The sequence below is a fragment of the Lacerta agilis genome, chromosome 12, assembly GCF_009819535.1.
Source record: "Lacerta agilis isolate rLacAgi1 chromosome 12, rLacAgi1.pri, whole genome shotgun sequence".
Lineage (NCBI taxonomy): Eukaryota > Metazoa > Chordata > Lepidosauria > Squamata > Lacertidae > Lacerta > Lacerta agilis.
Window position 1 is genome coordinate 11,708,332 of NC_046323.1, and position 17,086 is coordinate 11,725,417.

At 44.3% G+C, this 17,086-nt stretch overlaps 2 protein-coding genes across 3 annotated transcripts in view; one reads left to right on the forward strand and one right to left on the reverse strand.

Moving 5' to 3' along the window:
• ACAD11 (acyl-CoA dehydrogenase family member 11) overlaps nucleotides 1–16,660 on the forward strand; it is a 33,845-nt gene extending 17,185 nt beyond the window's left edge. The window contains exons 10-20 of the mRNA XM_033166194.1: nucleotides 704–781; nucleotides 1,644–1,782; nucleotides 2,827–2,934; nucleotides 4,104–4,202; nucleotides 11,193–11,259; nucleotides 12,417–12,502; nucleotides 13,051–13,122; nucleotides 13,566–13,720; nucleotides 14,427–14,543; nucleotides 15,168–15,277; nucleotides 16,408–16,660. Of these exons, the coding sequence (XP_033022085.1) occupies nucleotides 704–781; nucleotides 1,644–1,782; nucleotides 2,827–2,934; nucleotides 4,104–4,202; nucleotides 11,193–11,259; nucleotides 12,417–12,502; nucleotides 13,051–13,122; nucleotides 13,566–13,720; nucleotides 14,427–14,543; nucleotides 15,168–15,277; nucleotides 16,408–16,522 (1,146 nt within the window). The 3' untranslated portion in view covers nucleotides 16,523–16,660. The remainder of the gene's footprint in view (nucleotides 1–703; nucleotides 782–1,643; nucleotides 1,783–2,826; nucleotides 2,935–4,103; nucleotides 4,203–11,192; nucleotides 11,260–12,416; nucleotides 12,503–13,050; nucleotides 13,123–13,565; nucleotides 13,721–14,426; nucleotides 14,544–15,167; nucleotides 15,278–16,407) is intronic.
• ACKR4 (atypical chemokine receptor 4) lies at nucleotides 5,435–10,150 on the reverse strand. 2 transcript variants are annotated; one of them, XM_033166193.1, is made up of 3 exons: nucleotides 10,092–10,107; nucleotides 8,763–8,938; nucleotides 5,435–6,935 (listed from the first exon to the last, which is right to left on the reverse strand). In XM_033166193.1, exon 3 carries the CDS (start codon nucleotides 6,925–6,927, stop codon nucleotides 5,872–5,874), a length of 1,056 nt encoding a protein of 351 aa, XP_033022084.1. In that variant the 5' UTR covers nucleotides 6,928–6,935; nucleotides 8,763–8,938; nucleotides 10,092–10,107; the 3' UTR covers nucleotides 5,435–5,871. The 2 variants fall into 2 exon arrangements, with proteins under 2 accessions (XP_033022084.1, XP_033022083.1); XM_033166192.1 differs by lacking the exon at nucleotides 8,763–8,938 and having other exon boundaries at nucleotides 10,092–10,150.
• Nucleotides 16,661–17,086: the final 426 nt, after the last annotated feature.

Below are 17,086 nucleotides of genomic sequence, written 5' to 3' on the forward strand. Positions count from 1 at the left end.
CAGCACCACCCGCGTCCCCAATGGTACAGTTAGGTAAACTACACTCTAGACATAATGGCTTTACAGGAGTCCTTTTATTTTACAGTGGTACCTCAGGTTACAAACGCTTCGGGTTACAAACTCCGCTAACCCGGAAGTAGTACCTCGGGTTGAGAACTTTGCCCCAGGATGAGAACGGAAATTGTACGCCAGCAGCACAGCAGCAGCGGGAGGCCCCATTAGCGAAAGCGCGCCTCAGGTTAAGAACAGTTTTGGGTTAAGAGCAGACCTCTGGGATGAATTAAGTTTGTAACCTGAGGTACCACTGTATTATTATATGACGCCCATCTGACTGGGCTGTCCCAGCCACTCTGGGTGGCTCCCAACAAAATATTAAAAAGCACAATAAAACGTCAAACATTAAAAACATTCCCTGTTGTACTGGGCTGCCTTCAGATGTTTTCTGAAAGTCATATAGTCATTTAGATGTGTGAGGGGAATATTGCTTCGCTATTCATCCAGTCTGTTGGACTTCAGATGCTCACATTTACAATTCTAGGTCTTTATGACTCTTTCCTCCAATTACTCACAAATCTCTTACCATAGGAAAAGTAGAGTAAGTAGCAATCTAGTGAAATGTACTGGGGGGGGGGAATGCACTGATGTAGCTTTATTGGCTGTTGTGGAAAATAAATAGAGATATTGATGTATTTTATTTGCCTAGGAAATGGCGGAGTATTACGCCAGAAACAAAAATTCGCCAGACATATGGAAAAAGCCTGCCGTGACTGAGAGACTGAAGGTACTTGTATTTTTTCACTTCTGTGGTTTTAATAATGGAAGGAATTACCTGATACAATCCTGTGGCTGTGCAAATGTCACTTGAAGAATTAGCTTATCTGATGTTTGGGGCTCTTACTCCAATTAAAATGGCAGGTAAAGTTTTGAAGAGAAAGAGTTAGTTTATCACCCTGATCCACAGGCCTGATAAAATGGTGACGCTTTTGCTTTGAAGCACTTTAGTTCAATTGATTTCAACTGCAGAGAAGCCTAGGCCAAATTTCTTCTGCAGTTTCACAGGCTTACACTCTGGGCTGTTAATCATAGATGTTTTGCTGAATAACCCTGTGGAAAGACAGAAATCTCTGCAATGTGTAGTTTTTAGTCTTCTGTTTCTATAACCAAGGAGGAAAAAACAGTAATTTTACAAGGCACCTAGACAGGAGTAAGCTGCTCTGACTCATTTGGACTTCCTTAATGGAATTAGGTTGGTTGGGACCAGAGTTTAAGAACTGGTGTGTATATGAGAGAGAGCAAGAAAAAGAAAAGAAAGAAAGAAAGGAAAGAGGAGAGAGAGAGAGAGAGAGAGAGAGAGAGAGAGAGAGAGAGAGAGAGAGAATATAAGTGAAGCTGTTTATGGCAGTGCCAGAACCAAGAATCTGGCTTGGTTTTTTCTGAGTGCTGTGATTTCAATCAGATTGACATTTGTTTTATTGGGATTATGTTAAAATACATATATTTCCCCGAATGCTGTAAGCATCCAAGTTCTTAAATTATTTATTTTACCATATTTAAATATTATATATCCCACTTCTAGCTGGAATATTAGAACGGTCATTCAGTGCCACCATGACTTGGCTGATCCCTCTTACTTCTGTCACCAGGAAAGGGCCAAGGCAGAGGGCCTCTGGAACCTTTTCCTGCCAGGGGTTAGTGGTCTTGGCCAGCTGGACTATGCCTTAATCGCAGAAGAGACCGGGAAGTGCTTTTTCGCACCCAACGTGTTCAACTGCCATGCCCCAGGTTAGTGAATTGTTATGACACTCATACCAAGGATCGTAGAATCACAGAACTGTAGAGTTGGACAGGACCTCAAGGGTGATGTCAGGGAACTGTCCCCGGCTCAGCGCAGGGTGGTGGAAGGGGTCTCGGCATGCTACACAGAGCCCCGGCCCCAGCTGACCAGCAGCACCAGTGGAGGAAGTAATGATGTCTCCAGCGGGGAGGGGCAGGCAGTTTCGGGTCTTGAGAGCAGAGGCTCTGGGGATGTTGGAGAGACCCTGCACTCCTGTTGCTCGGCGGGCGAGGAGGGAGACACGCCATTTATGGCGCCCCAAGTGCGCAGAGGGGTGAAATGCAAGGAGGGGGAGGGGGAGATTTGGGATACCGAAACTCTTATGTTGGGGTCACAGCCGGAAGGGGCCACTCCCGGATTCTGAGAGTGACTGATACAGACATGAACTTGTAGCTCTGCACTGTAAATAGCATGCACAATAAACCTCTTAAAAGACAGTTTGGAGTCTTACCTGGCTACTCACGAGCAACCACCCCACGGACCTTACAGGTTATCTAGTCCAACCCACTGCAATCCCCAATGTGGGACTCGAACCCATGACCCTGAGATTAAGAGTCTCATGTTCTAACCAACTGAGCTATCGTAGTACCTGATGGGGAACCTTTCTCAGCTCAAGTGCCACATTTCCTCCCGAGGGACCGCATTCCAGAGAGACAGAGAGACAAATGTGCATTAGACCTTTGACCGGTAGACTGGTTCCTACAGACACCATTTGTACACCCCTCTTCCTCCTACATCTAGGAAGGTAGAAGCATTTTCAGAGTTGAAGGGCACATTCCAGCCAGGCAAAAAACACTCACTGAGGGTGCAAAGCAGTGCTGGTGACAGATGTGGCCTTGAGAGTTGTCCTGAGGGCTGGATAATGGGTCCTGAGGGGCTGCATCTGGCTCCTGGGCCTGAGTTTCCCCATCCTTGCCTCTGTGCAGTGAGCATTGTGTGTCTGATGGAGTGGGAACTGCAACAGCGCATTTTCTGTTTGTCTCCCCCCCCAGACACAGGAAACATGGAGGTCCTACACATGTATGGGACCGAAGAACAAAAGAAACAATGGCTGGAGCCTCTCCTAGAAGGGAAAATAAGTTCATGCTTCTGCATGACAGGTAATAGTTTCTGCTCCTCCTCCTAAAACTAAGGATTGTGATACGGTGCTACAAATCTTCCAGCAGGGACTGCATGGTGACTTCTTGCATTTGTATTACAAGCAGAGAAATATAATGGTTTTAGTATTGATAGTCCACAACAGTTCCTCTGTAATATTTTCCAGGAATATCTTTTCCTTATAAATTATACCTACTCCAATTATTATTTTTTGTGTGTGTTTGTCTTATTTTTATACTAGTTACAGGTAGGTAGCCGTGTTGGTCTGCCGTAGTCGAAACAAAATAAAAAAGGTGCTACTGGAAGGAATTTTATTTTATTTTTATGCTTTTTTAATAATTTGAGATGTATATATGTTTTGTCATATAAGTGTGAAATTCAATAACCTGTAAGAAACATTGCAATGCTTAAACCAGATTTAAAATATTCCCAGTCCTTCTCACCACCGTTCATCTTTCTACATCACATAGAATTGCATGTCGATAAGAATTCTCAACTAATACCTACATATATATTTGAGCTCCTTGACGTTCTCCTTAGATTAACTTGGAAACAATCTAAGATCTTCAGCAAAATAAATACCGGTAGTAAGGCCACTTCCCAAACCAATCAAGAGGGACCAGGAGAAAGGCCAACCAGTCTGTGTGGTCCCCAGAAGTGCTTAAAAACAACTAGAGGAACATGAAGCAACATAACAGAACGACATAAATAGGCACATCATCTGCTGAGGGTGGGGGGGGGGGCAGACAGACAGACTGCCTTTTCTCCTTCCAGACCACTGATGCTGCTTCTATCATAGAATCACAGAGTTGGAAGAGACCACAAGGGCCATCCAGTCCAACCCCCTGCCAAGCAGGAAACACCATCAAAGCATTCCTGACAGATGGCTGTCAAGCCTCCGCTTAAAGACCTCCAAAGAAGGAGACTCCACCACACTCCTTGGCAGCAAATTCCACTGTCGAACAGCTCTTACTGTCAGGAAGTTCTTCCTAATGTTTAGGTGGAATCTTCTTTCTTGTAGTTTGAATCCATTGCCCCGTGTCCGCTTCTCTGGAGCAGCAGAAAACAACCTTTCTCCCTCCTCTGCTTGGTGATAAAAATGGGCTAAGTTAGATTCTGCTTTCAGTGACTCCAGCTGCAGTAAACCATGACTGGTATTTTATTTGAACAGAACCTGGCGTCGCTTCGAGTGATGCCACCAACATGGAATGCAGCATCGAGAGAGATGGAAGCAGCTATGTGATCAACGGCCAAAAGTGGTGGAGCAGCGGTGAGTAAAAAAAAAAAAAAAGTTTCCCTGGAATGATGAGGTCAATTCTGCATCTGAATTCTGTCCTTCCTCCCATGTTTCCGTATTGAGTGCATGAGGGCTAGAAAGTTTGCTTTTATTTCCACCCCCCCTAGCGTCATGCTTGAACAGGCCTTTGCATTTACATTATATTTTATCTATGGATTAAGTCACACGGGACTCCAGCATAAGGTTTCACAAGATATGGGGCTTTGCTCTTGCACACATGTGAACTGAATCCTAGGGACCTGCTCAAACTGAGTGTTCTATAAACAGTAGAGAAGACACATTAATCCTGCCGAGTCTCAACCCTGTGCTGCGTACATGAACCAATGACTCCTTTGGAATATATTTTACACACAAGTTGTTTAACAACGTGTGAAGCTACAGACGTATCAATCTTTTGAATCGGAATAGTATGAGATGCTAATTAGCTGATACCCCAAAACGTCTGCAAGGCAACAAGGGACCCTCCTGAAATTTGAGTTTGAAAGATTCCCCTATTAAAAAACAAACAAACACCATAGTAGTTCAGGGATCGTTTTATACACTCTTCCGTTGAAGCTCTTTTATACAAAAATGAAGCATAATATATATTAACGAAATACAATGGGAATAACAAAACATAAGATTGTGCCGTGGGTGACTTAGTGGAAATACTGTAGGTGTCGTTACATGACTGTTCTAATCATAGTAGGAAATTCTACCCATTAAGGCCTGCAGTTCAGATTCCATTACATGAAGGAATAAGGTCCCCCCCCCCACCCCAGAAAAATCACTATACAAATCTTTGTGTAAATAAGTGTTTAGGTGTATTCTTGTCCATATAAGTATCCAGATGCATTCTTGATCAGCACCTGAACATATGGCCATCCCCATGTCTGGTATTCCTTCTTTCAGGAACACAAGGCAACATGTGCCCCATGTATTGATGCCATTATTCTATGTGCTTTCTGGATTCCTGTTCCATGTAAATTATCTGGTGGGGACAGGAGAAAACTTAGCACAACAGCACCAGAATTTATAGCAGAGCTTGGGGGGGGACGGACGACATTGATCTATTATTAGGGGTTGTTGGACTCCAGCTGCCATCAGCCCCCATCAGTATGGCCAGCGGTCAGGGATAATGGAAGCTGAAGCCCAACAACAGCTTTCATTATCCCTGACCATTTGCCATACTGATGGGGGGGGGGGTGGTGGAGTCCAATGCTTTATAGGATGATTTTATTTTCTATAATAGAACAGGCTTGCCACCCTCTTTCCTGAAACATGCTTCTCAAAAACAACAACAACAACAACAGCCTTTAGGAAAATAGCTATTGAGTGATTCTACTCGCTCCATCTCCTTGCTACTAAGCAGGCTTACTTCCACTTGAACATTTCATTAGTGTGTATTATGTGATGCTAGAAATAATGTGCAGCATTTCCTGTATGCATAGATCAGCCCATTTTAAACTAGGTTATATTGTCAGCAGAGAGCAGGTTCGCTAGGTCCAGCTATCTGCTCGATTGGAACAGCTTCATCCTACCACGTGAAGCAGTCACAATCGATATTCAGTTCTTTTGTCAAGGATCTCTCTGTGTCAACCCAGCACAGCCAGGCATTGACTGGCTGAAGCGAACACAGATATGCTTTCCTTCTCCCCATTTTCTAAATAGTAAAGCTACTGGTTTCTTGCCCAGAGTCTTCATAGTCCATAGGAATTTCTTCGTTCGCTGCGCCCTGCTGCCTTCTCCAGTAGCCGTAACGCTTTGCCATTTTGACCATGTGCATTTTGAAAGAGGCTCCCAGAAAAAAGTAAAGGATGGGGTTCAGGCAGCAGTGGAACAAGGCAATGCTGTTCGTCACCTGGAATACGATATCGATGGTTTTGCTCGTGCTGCAGTCTGTAATCAGCGGGTAGATAATGTCGATGGCTTTCCAAAGCTTGACGATGTTATAAGGCAGTTGCGTGACGATAAAGACGGACACCGCTGCGACAAGAACTTTCAGAGGCCGGCATTTCTTAACACTGGGGCTCGAAATGAGAGTTCTGGCCAAAGCCGAGTAGCAAACCAGCATGACGAGGAAAGGCAGTGCAAAACTCAGCAACATTTCCGCTATTTCGATGGTTACGTTAATTACGTTCCCCGTGCTCTGAGGAAATGCGGGGAAACACGAAAGTCTGTTGTTGAACTCCACGACTGTGTTAAAGACGAGTTCAGGAATGCAAAGGAACATGGCGGCTGCCCAGACAAGGAATGACGTTTTGACGCATTGGCTGATGGCCCGTGGTTTAGCTTGGGATTTGACAATGGCCTTGTATCTATCGACGCTGATGCAGGCCAGAAATTGCATGCTAGCACTGAAGGTCATTGTGTAGATAGCGGACGTGATCTTGCATAAAGGGATACCTAGGACCCACCCGTGGGCGGCACTTGCAGCCCAAAAGGGAAGAGTGCAGAGCAACAACAGATCAGCAATCGCCAAGTTCATGATGTATACATCCACCCTGGTCTTTAGTTTTCTGATGTAGGCGAAGAATGCCACCACTAGGGAATTCCCAGCGAGCCCAACGAAGAAAACGACAGAGTAAAATGCCGGTAGGAATGAGGTGATGAATGCTCTGACATCACCTTTGTAGCAAATCATTTCGAAGGAAGCGTAGTCAAAAGTAGTGTTCAGCTCATAATCATCATAGTGGTACCCTTCTGTAGAGAGCTCCATGGAAGAATCTGAAAGACAGGGTGGGGTGGAGGGAGAAGTTGAAGTTTATTGCACCCAGTGGATGTTGGTTTTCCAGGAAATTTTTGGGCTGGGGGAATGTCCTGTGCAAATTTCCAGCTTGCCTCGAAAGATTTATTGATGCCTTACAGAATGATCCAAGGAAACGTGTTTGTTTCACTTTTGTTCAGCAAAGGGAGATAAATACCTTTGTTACATCAGAAAATGTGCCGATGTCCCAGAGAGTGATCTACAGGTGAAACTTGAAAAATTAGAATATCGTGGAAAAGTCCATTTATGTAAGCAATTGTTTTCATTAGCTACTGGAGTTTAATATATGAGATAGACTCATGACATGCAAAGCGAGATATGTCAAGCCTTTGTTTGTTATAATTGTGATGATTATGGCGTACAACTGATGAAAACCCCAAAGTTGAAATTGTTAATTTGGGGTTCTCATCAGCTGTAACACATTCTGTTATTTCCGGGTTCGGCGCGTTCGTAACCCGTGTTGTACGCATCCTGAAGCATTCGTAACAAGAGGTACGACTGTATCTCGCTTTGCATGTCACGAGTCTACATCTCATATATTAGTTTCACCTTTTAAGTTGAGGTTACGGGTGGGTAGCCGTGTTGGTCTGCCATAGTCGAAACAAAATAGGAAATTCTTTCCAGTAGCACCTTAGAGACCAACTGAGTTTGTTCTTGGTGTGAGCTTTCGTGTGCATGCATGAAATTTCCTATTTTGTTTCTTTTAATAATAATAATAATAATAATAATAATAATAATAATAATAATAATAATAATAATTTTATTTATACCCCGCCCTTCCCAGCCAGAGAACCGGGCTCAGGGCGGCTAACATCAATTAAAATCACAACAAAAAACATAAAAACATAAAAACGATCAATTTAAAATAACAGATTAAAATACAAATTTAAAATTCAATTAAAACTGCAGGTCTCAATTTCAAAATAACCCTTTTAAGTTGAATTACTGAAAGAAATGAACCTTTCCATGATACTCTAATTTTTGAAGTTTCACCTGTAATTTTGCATGTTTATTTTACTTTTATTTCATAAAGAAGGCTAAAGCATTTGAAACTGACATGCTTGCGTAACATTATATATTTTTTGCAGCTGGCATCCATTCGTTGTTATGAATGAACAATGTGGGGAGGGGATTTTGCTCCATGTCATTGGTGGCATTTGGAAATAGCTTTTTAAGTACTTGAATCAAAGGCTCCAGACAAACGCTATAATCTTCAACGGCCCTCACCTGCATGCAGGGCTAAACTAGGCATTACAATGAATAAACACATGGGTGTTGCTAAACATAGCACCTCCTCTCCCCCATTCCATCCCTACTATTACAACAGCCTCCAACCATTAGCAGCCAGCTCCTAGGGGGCCGAATGGCCTTTGCCCCCCCCCCCAATAAAATATTTGAGGGGGCCGGACCCCTCCAAAGTTAGTGGGCATTGCCATTCCGATGACGTCTATGCACCACAGCATGTGATCGTTTATGCGGGGTAGGGGTTTATTTGCCCCCCCCCCAATATTTTATTCAAGTTGGCACCCCTGGTAGCCAGTGATGTGAAGTGGGACCATGTCATCAGAAAAAAAACATGCTCTCAATTTAGATGATATTAATTGGCTCCAGTGAGCAAAGACCCAGAATCACGCCAAAAGAAAATACATTTGAAAACTTATTAAAAGTAAATGGTAAAAATTGCAAATGTGTACAATGAAGGAAATGTAAACGATGCATTTATAAACAAAATAAACAGTGAGTTATATATAAAAAAGATTGCAGTATAATAGATAATATAGACTTACAGCGAGACTAGTCCAGGAAGTAAAGCTCTGCAGCTTTCAAAATTAAGATAAGGCAGGAATGCCAAACCTGTGGCTTTCTTCCAACGGTTTGCCCTTGAAGCTCTTGTCCCAAGTAATTAATTTCAGCTGAGTTGGCGGAGGACCCACTTTACTCCTGGGCTGTCATTTTCGTTTTCCTGAAGTTGAAAATGAGCAGATGGATACAGGAAGTTCTTTTCTTAGATGTCGGTGGCTAGACTCCTAGTCTCATATTGTTTCTCTGTGCGCTCGTGTGAAATCTTCCACATCTAACTAATTGTAGCCGGTGGGATTTCTTTCGCTGATCGAAAAAGATCCCAAGTATTTTGTTTAAAGTCGAAAAGTTTCCTCTTGATCTACCATGTGTGCCTGGGGATTTTCCAGCCTCCCACTTTCCTCCAACAGCTAGGTGACTGCTGCGGCTGGTTGGAGTAGCTGGTTTCCAAGACTCTATAATGCTTTTAACAGTGGTGGGCTTTGTTATCTTCCCCTTGGCTGTTTTAAATTTGGATTCCTGCATTGCAGGGAGTAGGACTAGACGACTCTTGGGTCCCTTCCAACTCTACAATTCTATGATCATCTGCTTGCCCCCTAGTAACCCCATCCTTTTATCCGTGTGCATTTTATCCCCCTTGGCTTCTGTCTTTGGGCGGCGCTAATGCCATGGGATGTCTGAAAGCAGGATTTTATCTGTACAAATAAGAGGTTAGAACAGCATGGGGGCTGCATGCCCTCTTGGGCACCCCTTCCAGTAGTAGGCAGAGCAATGGGCACAAATTTAACGATCAGTACAGTAGTCTTGCGTCCTTTTCGGGCACCCTCCAGCTGGGAAAGATGCAGCAGCTCATGGCACCCTGCGCCCCCTCCCAAAACTGCACCTGGGGCAACAGACCCCCTCCCAGCCCCTCCATGCTACTCCTCTGGGATCCCGAAAGGAAAAAGGACTGTAAAAAGCTTAGTAGTAGCAGCAGAGCACACGTTTTACTCCCAGCTTTAATTCCCAGCATTTCCCTCTTGTAAACGCTAGAGAGCCACAGCTAGGTCACATCTGTCCTGCACATCTGGAGCACTCCGATGCCACTTTAGCAGTCATCCTGGGAGTTGTAGTTTGTTAAGGGTAGTTTGTTAAGGGTGCTGGGAACGGTAGCTCCACGAGAGTTCTCCCAACAACTCTCAGCACCCTTCACAAACTGCAGTATCCAGGAAGCCACTTGAGGGAACTGACACACACACACACACACACACACACACACACACAGCAAAAGACTGTTTGCTGATGGTTTATAAAAATGATAAAATGAAATTACTGACCTGTTTTCCTCTTTGCAGGAGCTGCTGCATTGAACTCCTCCTGTGCAATGCTGTTTTTCTTTCTGACTCACAACTGTTCTCCAAAACCACCACGCCTCTCATTTCCATTCTATTCCACCCCCCGCCCCCCCCACCTCATTTGCCAGCAACACTTGTGCTTTCCTGGAAAACATCTGTTTCAGTTGAGCCAGAGGGCAGCTCTGCTTTCTGGCTCAGCGTCGCCTTTTAACCTGAAAGACAGAATTTTTTTTGTTGAAAACCCAGTTAGTGGTGTGGAGTTTCGACGATGGGAATAGGATTGAGGTAGAGGTTTGGTCAGTGTTGCTAAGTGTATTTTAGCTCAGATAAGGGCACCATGCCTTTAAAACACATCTCTCTCCCCCCAGCTCCCCTAAGAATCCTGGGCACTGAGGTTTGCTGATGCAGGGCTGATCAGTGGCATCACTGTGGCCTATAGGGCAGGTATCTGGCTTTAAATGTAGTGTGCCCCATTCCCCTGCTGCAGCACAACTGCCAGGTTATACTCAACACAGTCTGCTTGCATGCCTCAAATTTGTATTTCAAAAATATTACGTTTCATGCATCCTAACAACCAGACCAACAAGTCAGTTAAGCCAGCTTAAATCTGGCTGGTTTATGGATCATTTCAGGCAGTGGAATCTGTGGGATTTCCACCTTAGGTTGACTTTTACTGAATCTAACTGTTGGTCCATAAAGTCCAGTACAGTTGTACCTTGGTTTTTGAACAGCCTAGTTCTCGAATGCCTTGGCTCAAAACCCTGAAGTGACTGTTCCGGTTTTCAAACGTTCTTTTGGAAGCCAAAGCTGCACTTTGGTTTTCGAAGATTTTAGAAGTCGAATGGACTTCCGGAACGGATTCCGTTCGACTTCCAAGGTATGACTGTACTGTCTGCTCTGACTGGCAGTTGGGTCTCCAAGTTTTCTTTTCCCATCAGATGCTCCTTTTAACGGAGGACAGAATTTGCTTTCAAGTAAATGTGTATCTAGGAATATAATTTCTTGCTAAATGATATTGGATTAGTATCACAGCCTTTTAGCCCAATCCTAAAACTGTTCACTGGGAACTTGCCCATCTTTTAGGAGCTGGAAATCCAGACTGCAAGTTCGCTATTGTGATGGCCAGAGATAAAAACACATCTGCATCCAGGTAAGAAGAAAGCCATGGTAAAATGTTAAGCTAAGTCTGAAAATTGGTCCATCTAACTCAGTATTGACTCTGCTAGGAGTTCGCAGACTGTGTGGTCTGTGGACCGCCAGTGGCCTGAGAGCTGCACTGCAACCTGTCTGTGGATTTGTGGTTGAAGATGGGAGATGGCACATCCATCGCATTAAATATCCATATCGAGTTTCAATTGTATTTGTATTGCTACTTTCTTATATTCTATTTTTATACAAAAGCAATATCTCCAAATGCAAGACAGATGTTCTTATGAACAGAGGAAGCTCAAAAAGGGCTGTGGCATGCAAGAGGCTGTCACCACTACAAAGTGACCAAGGGGGAAGACCACCTTGTGTCCTTCCTGGCTGGCATGCTGGGGCAGAAGGTGCCCGAGTCAGTCTTACACAAGTGCATGCATGCAATTGCACAATACCTTGCATGAGCCTTGCCCACTGGCATCCGTGCTCACACTGGCTTAACCTGGACCAGTCAATAGCTATGAGCCTGCATGGCACTGAGCAAGACACCTTTCTACCACTGCCTTCCCATCCCTGCCATAGAAGGCCCATAGGTTAGGTATGCTTTGCATACTATACAAGCCGAGAGGTTTGATCCTTGGCATCTCCGTGAACAGCTGGCAAAGACCCCTGCTGGAAATCCTGTGGAGCTTTTGCCCATCAGTACAGACCCAGAGAGGAGGGGGAACCTTTTTACGTCTGAGGGACATAGATCCTTCTGGGCCACCTTCAGAAAGGGGCCACAGGGTGGTAGAAGCGAAAGCAGGCAGAGCAACAAATGTGTGTGTTACCTTTGTGCAGTAGACAACACATTCCCATGTCCCTCTATCCTTGCCAGAGTTCAAGGACACTTTCCAGCTAGACAAAAATAGTGCAAAGTGGGGTCGATGAGTGGCAGGGCCTCAGGAAAGTTCCAAGGGCCAGATTGAAAAGTCTGAATGGCCAGATTGAGCCTCCAGGCCTGAGCTTCCCTATTCCTGGTGTAGACAATACTGGACCAATGGCAGCTTTCTGTGTCCATTAATACTCAGCTGCTGCTCAAGAGGTGGAGGTAATAAAAGTTTCTCTCTCTCTTATATAAAAAACCCTCAAGGTTAATTCCCAGCATCACTTTTTTATTATTATTAGATATAAACAGCACAGTATGATCATTGTGCCGATGGATACACCGGGTGTCAAACTTATAAGGCCTCTTTCAGTCTTTGGATACTGGGGTAAGTTGGTTTACCAAGTACTTACGATCATCATTGTCATCATCAAGCACCATCCAAGCGCTTGGATTTGACTCCTAGCTCAGTGCCCTTACTGGTCTGAGCTGTTGCTTTAATTCAACTCCCATGATCCCTAGCTAGCAGTGGTCAGGGATGATGGGAATTGTAGTCTAAAAACATCTGGAGGGCAGAGTTTGCCTATGCCTGTTCCTTGCTCTCTTGTCCTGATGCTTTGTCACTGGATTGGAGACACTTAAGACTCACAGACCACAAGGGTCATCAACCCCCTGCAATGCAGGACTATTTTGCACAATGTCGGACTCGAACCCACGACCTTTGATTAAGCTCTACTGACTGAGCTGTCCCATAGTCCAGGGCTCCCTGTAGCTCATGGAGCTGCTGCTGCTGTTGGGTTGCTATACTGTGCATACTGGATATAGAAAGGACGAATCGACACTGACACAGATCCTGCAGTTTAAAAATATGTGCATACTGACGCTAGCCGTTTCCCTCAGTTGACACTTGCCTTTGTTCTTTTCACAACTTTATAGATTATTTCCATGGCGGACATTTTGAGGTGCATTTTAACAACGTCCGGGTACCTGCCTCTCATTTAATCCTTGGTGAGTCTCAACATTTCTTTGCTGGATAAGTTTTTATGTTTGATGTTTTATATATGCTGTAAGCCGCACAGAGTTGGTGGGTGAAAACCCAGCCAGATGGGTGGGGTATAAATAATAAAAAAGTATTATTATTTATTATTACAGAGCTCTGCAAAACTCTGCTGCAACCTGGTGCCCTGCATATGTTTTGGGCTCCAACTCTGATCAGCCCCAGCTAGCCTGGGGTTGATGGGAGTTCTCATTCAAAACATGTGGACAAACTGACCTCGTCTAAGGTCATTTTTTAAAATGTTCCCATGGATTCCCACTGAAACTTCAGCAATCTCTCCATTGTTATGTGCTATAGCTATGGAACAACACCACATTAGTGGTGCAGTTGCGATCTCCTTCCCATAAAGGGAAACAACCTTTCGGTCTCTCTCTCTCTGTCTCTCTGAACCCAGGAGAAGGAAGAGGATTTGAAATAGCGCAAGGAAGACTTGGGCCAGGCCGCATACACCATTGCATGAGGTCCATAGGGGCAGCTGAAACTGCTCTGCAGATCCTGTGCAAGCGTTCAGCCCAGAGGGTGGCATTTGGGAAGAAGCTCTACCATCACGTGAGTTGAGTCTCTACTTCTGTGAGTGTTAACTCTCTTCTTAGCTCAAAGGTGCGTCAGATCCAGTGACAGGACGTGTAGCTAAGGCTTCAGTAGCATGCTAGGAAGCAGAACGTTTATGTGCTAGACAAGAGACAGTTTTCAACTAGATGGACCAGTAGTCTGATGTTGCACAAGGTGGGTCCCTGCGTTCTCGTGCTTTTCAAAACATCTCATGAACGGAACCATTGGGCGGCAGGGATTGTGAAAAAATAAGATAAAATTGAGAATACAGGCTTCCTCTCATTTACACAGGGGTTATGCTCTGGGTCATGATGCATGTCAGCAGAGCATGCATAACACCCCGTTCTGCCCCTACTCCGCCCTCTTCCGGTGCTGAACATGGCGTTCCAGTTGCGACTGCACATGCATTGAATGCGCACAAAATGGGAGTTGCTTGTAAAGTCTTTCAAAGTCGTTTATAGTTTCTATCACCGTTAGCAAAATTGCTGTAATTTAGCATGCATCGGTGTACTGTGGTTCACGAGCATGACTTCAAATCATCTTCCAACTGGAGGTATGCATTCTGATACTGTCCAAAACTGCAGATCTACATTAACTATCCACGTTCAAGTAAGACCGCTAGTAGAAGGTGCAGTGAGATTGGTTGTGTTACTTAAGCGGGGTGCTAATTTTCACTTTTCTTTGGTTATCCTTATGACTGCAGGAAGTTGTCGCTCACTGGATTGCTGAATGCCGCATTGCTATTGAACAGGCAAGACTGCTTACGTTGAAAGCAGCCAGCAAAATAGATGCCATGGGCAACAAAGAAGCCAGAAAAGAGGTAACAGGGCAAGTGCTGCAAGCTGGGGGGAAATAGCATCTGGTTAGCAAGGGTAACTGGGGTGGGGTCCTCCAGAGGTTGTGGACTACAGCTTCCATCATTTTTGACTACTGGTTATGCTGGCTTGGGGCTCATGGGAGAGCACTATCTTGGCTTTCCTGACCTAGGAAATAGAATTTCACCATCTCTGCCAATAGCAAGAAAATCCATTATTTCATACCTGGATAATCCCACCTGTGTGTACAGTTGTTCCTTGAATCCTGAATGCCTTGAGAGTCGAACATTTTGGCCCCCGAACGCCACAAACCCAGAAGTGAGTGTTCTGGTTTGCGAATGTTCTTTGGAACCCGAATGTACACCGCGGCTTCCGATGGGTTGCAGGAGCTTCCTGCAGCCCACCGGAAGCCACGCCTTGGTTTCCAAACTTTTTGGAAGTTGAATGAATTTCCGGAACGGATTCCGTTTGACTTCCGAGGTACAACTATATTTTGGCAAATACAGCAACCTTTTAACTTTTCTTGGAGAGCATCTTTTCTGAATTGCAAGCCTGCTTGTTGTCATAGGGTTTTGCTTGTTTGTTCATGAGCAAATCTTTTTTAAAAAAGCTTTCCCTCATCTTTACAGGTTGCGATGATCAAAGTGGTGGCTCCCCGAGCTGTCCTTAAAGTGATTGACTGCGCCATTCAAGTTTGTGGAGGTGCCGGAGTCTGCCAAGACTTCCCATTGGCTGAAATGTAAGTGAAATTTATTCTTAGGACAGGCTAATATTGTAAGCCAAACACATCCCACAAGCTGTCCATGGTGGCTCAGCAGAGGCTCAAAACTCCTCCTTTAGCTGCAAACACACAGGTGCAGTGTCAAGCTCCTGCTATGTTTGCACATAAAGCTGAGCCATGGTTTGCTTTAACCATGGTTTGTTCAACAAACCACAAGTTGTCTCGCAGATGAGATAACAAGCCTTGTTTCTCCAAAGCTTGCTCTTGCTTTGAGTTTCAGTTGCTTGGAAGCACATGGGATAAGGTGGAAGAGGTGATCCAACAAACCATGCTTAATCTAAGCCGTTGGGACTGAATTAAAAAATTTCCTTTGCTCACATTTTAATCTAATTTTTTTTTAAAAAAAGGTATACTAGTTGAGCTTAATTTTATTTAAAGAATGTATCTAGTGCTCTCTTATTCAAAAGTCGGTCTGAGAGTAATACAAAATTTAAATTAACAGTACGAGCTTTTGAGCCACAAGTGTTATATGCTTTTATAGTCATTTAATCCTGGGAATTTTGCCCTACCAGAAATCCATGTACAGTACTGTGTCCCACAACTTCTGCATGGTGGGTTTGGTTGGATTTGACCTACAAAGTCCTTTCCAAAGCCGAATCTGTATATGGCATTATTCTTATAAACTGCTTAGAGTTGTTTTTGTTTTACAATCAAGCAGTGGGTGTTTTTTAAATAAAATAAAAAAATGATTCTGCTGAAGTTGCACATTTTAAAAGCCCCACTGTCTGCGCTGAAAGGGCCAAGATGCTTATGTGCTGAACTTTGATGAGACTTACAGTGGTCTCCAACTTGTTTGCCTCCAGATGTTCCTGACTACAACTCCCATCAGTTTTGGCCAACGTGGTGAGGGGAATTGTAGTCTTGCAACATCTGGAGGGCACCAGCTTAGGCTAGAGTATGAAGTCTGTATCATCAAAAGCTGTCCTTGGTATGTTAAGAGAAGGTGGGGATGGATTTGAGCCTCAATTCCCTTCTAACTCTACAATTCTATATAACTGGAGGTAGAGACCTAAGGTATAAACCAGCAAGCCTTCCTGTTGCGGTGCTGAAATGGCCAGACCATCTGCAACTGCTCTGTCCTCCTGCAGGTTTGCCTACATCCGGACGTTACGCATAGCAGACGGGCCCGATGAAGTTCACCTCTCAGTCATTGCAAGACAAGAGCTGCAGGACCAAGCCAAACACCTGAGTGCACATCTGTAATATTTTGCTTGCTTAAAGTCATGATGGCACTGCATTCTTTCTTTAAATTAGGCTGAAAGCTTATGGGGCAGGGGACTGTAGATTCGACACTGTTCTCAATTATGGATATTTCTTAAGTAAACTCACTCTTACTAATTCTACTAGCAACAATTCATTTACTGATCTTTCACTTGATGAATAGTGTTCTTGCAGACAAAATGGCTTCACTCAGAACAGAGGAGAAACCAAACTTTTTGCTTACGTGTTGGGCCATCTAAACCCAAGGGGGAAGGTCTAGAATAGGCCTGCCATCAGAATTTTGATACATTTTATGCAACCCACCAACTGCAGAGAAAGGTAAGATTCCTACTCAATTGCACACTGGGTTTTGCCTAAAGCTCCTTCTGTTTTTTTTAAAGCAGGGGTGAGTCATTTATTCAGCCCTAAGAGATGCATTCCCAGCAGTGTTTCTCAAACTGGAGTCGCCAGCTGCTGTTGGACTACAACTCCCACACCATCCCCAGCTAGCAGGACCAGGGATGATGGGAATTGTAGTCCTGAAACATCTTGTGGGCCATCAAAGAT